The sequence below is a fragment of the Solanum stenotomum genome, chromosome 5 (assembly GCF_019186545.1).
Source record: "Solanum stenotomum isolate F172 chromosome 5, ASM1918654v1, whole genome shotgun sequence".
Lineage (NCBI taxonomy): Eukaryota > Viridiplantae > Streptophyta > Magnoliopsida > Solanales > Solanaceae > Solanum > Solanum stenotomum.
This window is the reverse complement of record NC_064286.1, coordinates 44,656,626-44,660,610: the sequence shown is the minus strand read 5'-3', so window position 1 is coordinate 44,660,610 and position 3,985 is coordinate 44,656,626. Positions and strand designations below refer to the sequence as shown.

Genomic DNA, 3,985 nt, shown 5'->3' with positions numbered 1-3,985 from the left:
GACAGACGGTCATTAATTCATTTGTCACTATCTTGTTTTTGGCTTATGTTCAGCTTTGAGTTGCCACTTTGGCTAAGTTAAATACTTATTTTTAAAACATTATGAGTTCAGTTTGAGACAGTTGAGTTATTTAGCATTTGAATTCTTTTCTTAATGTTTAAAGTCTTCCGCTGAGTAAGTAAGTCAGGCCAATGGTTCGCTTGGGGCCAGCAATGGTTCTCGAGTGCCAGTCCCGCCTAGGGTGTAGGCTCGGGGCGTGACACATCTTAAACTTAATGCACATCCTAACATTCAGATGTGCATTCGGATTCAAACGTCTTAATCTTAGTGAAAACAAATGGGGCCTAAATGACTGAGATCAAAAATATTAAAATTTGCAAACAAACGAGGCCTAAGTGAGGGGAGACGATGGATATTGATACTTAATATCAACTGTAAACTTTAAAAAGTAGAATAAGGATCTTTCTTGAAAAATAATGTCTTCTGCATCTTATGCTTACAAATGGAGAACCCCAACTCTTATTGTGCCCCCAACATCAACTGACCAAAAACGTTTGAGCTTAGCCACATGTGGATATCAGTGTGAAACTCTGTTAAACCGTAGCATAAATAAGGTAAAAGTGTATGATCAATTACTCGTTCACTTTTACTTGTCTAATAGTCCACAAATAGATTACTGTTTTTCCAATTGTTCATTTATTAGTACCTTGCAACCTGCATCAATTAAGAGGGGACGCGGCACAGATAAACATAGAGATCCTTCTTTGAAATAAAATCAGGGACAAGAGTTAGTGATGTGGAAATGGACGGATAATCAGAGGCCAAAAATCTTTCCCAAACGGAATGAAACTCAGCAGTGGATTGAAGTGATTTAGAGACTACAGCTGCGCATTTCTGACTTCAATCCGGAGCTGATTCCAATTTCGTTCGGGAAGAATTTCTGCCCTCGGATTATCAGTCCTTCATTGCCGCATCACTGGCTCCCGTCCCTGATTTTCCTTCAAAGAAAGATCTCTATGCTTATCTGTGTCGTCAGCCCCTCATGATTGGAGCAGGTCGCAAGGTAACAAATGAAGGAAAAACAATTAATTTATTTTTAAAATATTAGATAAGTTAAAGAGAAAATGTAATTCATTGTGCATTTTTTATTTTATTTATGCTATTTGTTGAATAAAATTTCACACCAGAAAAATCGACTGGAAAGAAATGTTACTTTCTGGGTCCAAGGGATCTTTAATTTACTAGTTTTTGGGCACATGTATTGCACTTGTGTCTCAATTTCTATAGATTATTTTTAAAAAAAATAATAAGACAATATGTGTATAATGAGTTTATAAATCAGAAGAAAGAAAGTACAAGTTGAATTTTATAAATAATCAGTTTACACAAATGACTTGATTATTCAAGTTCCATTGTTTGTTCAATACATACAAAATATTAGGGATTGTACTCTAAACTTGTAAAGTTAAACAATTAAATTTTGAGATAACAAATATGTGGTTATATAATCAATTACAACACACATATAATATAATTTCTATTGGACAAATAAATAACTACAAATAAAAAATTATTATACACGATAAGACTTCAAATTTTATGATTTGAGTCTTTGTATGGTTGATAATAATTCTTTCTTTGGTGACCACAAATGTAAGTTGTGTAGCTTTTTAAGTACTTTTTATGATTTACTGTTTTATTTTATGAACTTTATAATAAAAATTGGAAATAAACGTGTAACACATAAATACTATCATATTTTATCAAACACTATATATCCAATATAATTATGTAGCTAATGTTATTCTGTTTTATAAAATTATTTGTTCAAATTGAAATGAGCAATTAAATGGTACATATTTGAAGACAAATCAAGGGTCTGATATTTACAAAAAAAAAAAAAAAAACAAGGGTATTTTACTGACCGTTTGGTTAGAATCACAATGACTGATTATTGAAAAGATCAGATAAATTAATTACGTAACTGAATTTTTTTTTAATTTTTTTTACCCTTCCTAGGAGCTCCCACCTCCTTTTGCTCCCTTGGTGACTCGAACTCGCAACCTTTGGGTTGGAAGTGAGGGGTACTTACAATCCGAGCAACTCCCTCTCTTCGTAACTGAATTTCTTTATTATCCTCTCTTAAGGATTATTTAAATTGATAATAAGTTATTTTTATTTATTTGTGAATCAGGAATATGTGTCACCCTCAAAACAAATGGTAGCGAAGTAGCAAAGTCAAACTAAATTGTGTGATACTTGCACACTTATACTGCAGACATTATCTCAGAACTGGAAAACAAACATGACATCTATTTTTTTTTCTCTAATAATTGACAGTTCTATGAAATGGAAGAAATATTTTCTAAAAAAAATGTGATAATCAATCCATTCTGGGCCTTATCTCAATTCCTTCAATAATAAGCCCTGCCTTTAGAGATGCACACTTTTTCAGCTCTTTCAAATTCATTTCTATGCGATCATCTTCGTTTTCAGTATAAAACTCACCCAATTCTATCTCAAACCAGCCATCATCTCTAAGTTTAGGACGTCACATAACAAGTTGCAGCCGATTTGAAACATTCTCTGGCAAAAGCTGCAACGGCAAATGTTGCAACGCCAAATAAATATCATCACGTAGCCCTGGATCATCGTCCTCTGCATCAGAAGGCAGATTAGAACGTACTGCCTCTTCATACACTTTCTTGAGCCTATCCTCTAGATCAGGGGGCAGGTTATAAATTGACTCCTCATCTTCTGGCACGAGAATTGCAAATCGTTTATCCAATTTAACACCAGAAACTCCAACTGAAACCTCTGAGGGTCGATAACTAAATCCAAATTCATCTCCAAACATGTAAACAAGGTATGCTACATAAGATGTCCGTGGTGAAAGAACCCCAGCTCTTATTGTGCCCCCAATATCTACCGACCAAACACGTTTGAGCTCAGCCACCTCTGGAAACCTGATCTCACAATATGAGAATACACAATAGTCATCTAAATTATTTCACATATATTGGGACTGAGGTAATAATATATTTGAACTACAAATCAGTCAGTACAAATAATGATTCAGAAGATCTCAATAAAAAAAAGTCGTGCAAACCTGGACTCTGGCAGTGAAGTCCATTTCCAATATGATGGCCTATTAACCAATGGAATATCAAGATCCCTTGCACCTAGAAAGTAACATTTCTTTCCGGTACGGTTTTCCAGTGAGAAACTCTGTTCAACAATAGTATAAGAAAGGCACAATCAATTACTCGTTCACTTTTACTTGTCTAGTAGTCAAAAAATAGATTACTGTTTTCCCTGTTTGTTCATTTATTGTTACCTTGCGACCTGCATCAATTAAAAGAGGATGGTGACACAGATAAACAAAGAGATCCTTCTTTGAAGCAAAATCAGGGACGGGAGTCAGTGATGCAGAAATAATAGACTGATAATCAGAGGGCAGAAATCTTTCCCAAACAGAGTCGGAGTCAGCAGCAGATTTAAGTGATTTAGAAACTTGAGAAATGCGGCAAACATCGAGAGGGCTTGTTAAGGCCAAGATCTCCGCAGTACAATCGTTCAGTAGCATTGACAGATGAGATGCACTTCTCTTATATTTACCATTCCAATTCATCGAGACTGTAATAATGTTTTTGATGGGTTTGTTGTCTAATTTGTATTACAAAAATACTTACCACTCAATGGCAGTAAGTACTCTACAATTTATTTAGGAAGAAACTCAAATGAGAGAAACCATCTGTTTATAAACATAAACAACAAAGAATAGTGTGAATAGGTGTTTATTGTGCCTTATCAGAAATGTCACAATCGTTTGGAAAAGTTACAATCCTTTGAAAAAATTACAATCCTTTGGAAAAGTAACAACCATTTAGAAAAATCACAACCTTGCGAAAAAGTCGCAACTCTTCAAAAAAGTCACCATTTTTCAGAAAGTCACAACTTTTCATTTTCCATTCACAGCTTTTAA

General features: G+C 34.3%; 1 protein-coding gene across 1 annotated transcript; it reads right to left on the bottom strand.

The window, feature by feature from the left end:
* Window positions 1–2,396: 2,396 nt before the first annotated feature.
* LOC125864538 (putative F-box protein PP2-B12) lies at window positions 2,397–3,699 on the bottom strand. The gene is made up of 3 exons (XM_049544557.1): window positions 3,338–3,699; window positions 3,110–3,228; window positions 2,397–2,966 (listed from the first exon to the last, which is right to left on the bottom strand). Exons 1-3 carry the CDS (start codon window positions 3,629–3,631, stop codon window positions 2,552–2,554), a joined length of 828 nt encoding a protein of 275 aa, XP_049400514.1. The 5' UTR covers window positions 3,632–3,699; the 3' UTR covers window positions 2,397–2,551.
* Window positions 3,700–3,985: the final 286 nt, after the last annotated feature.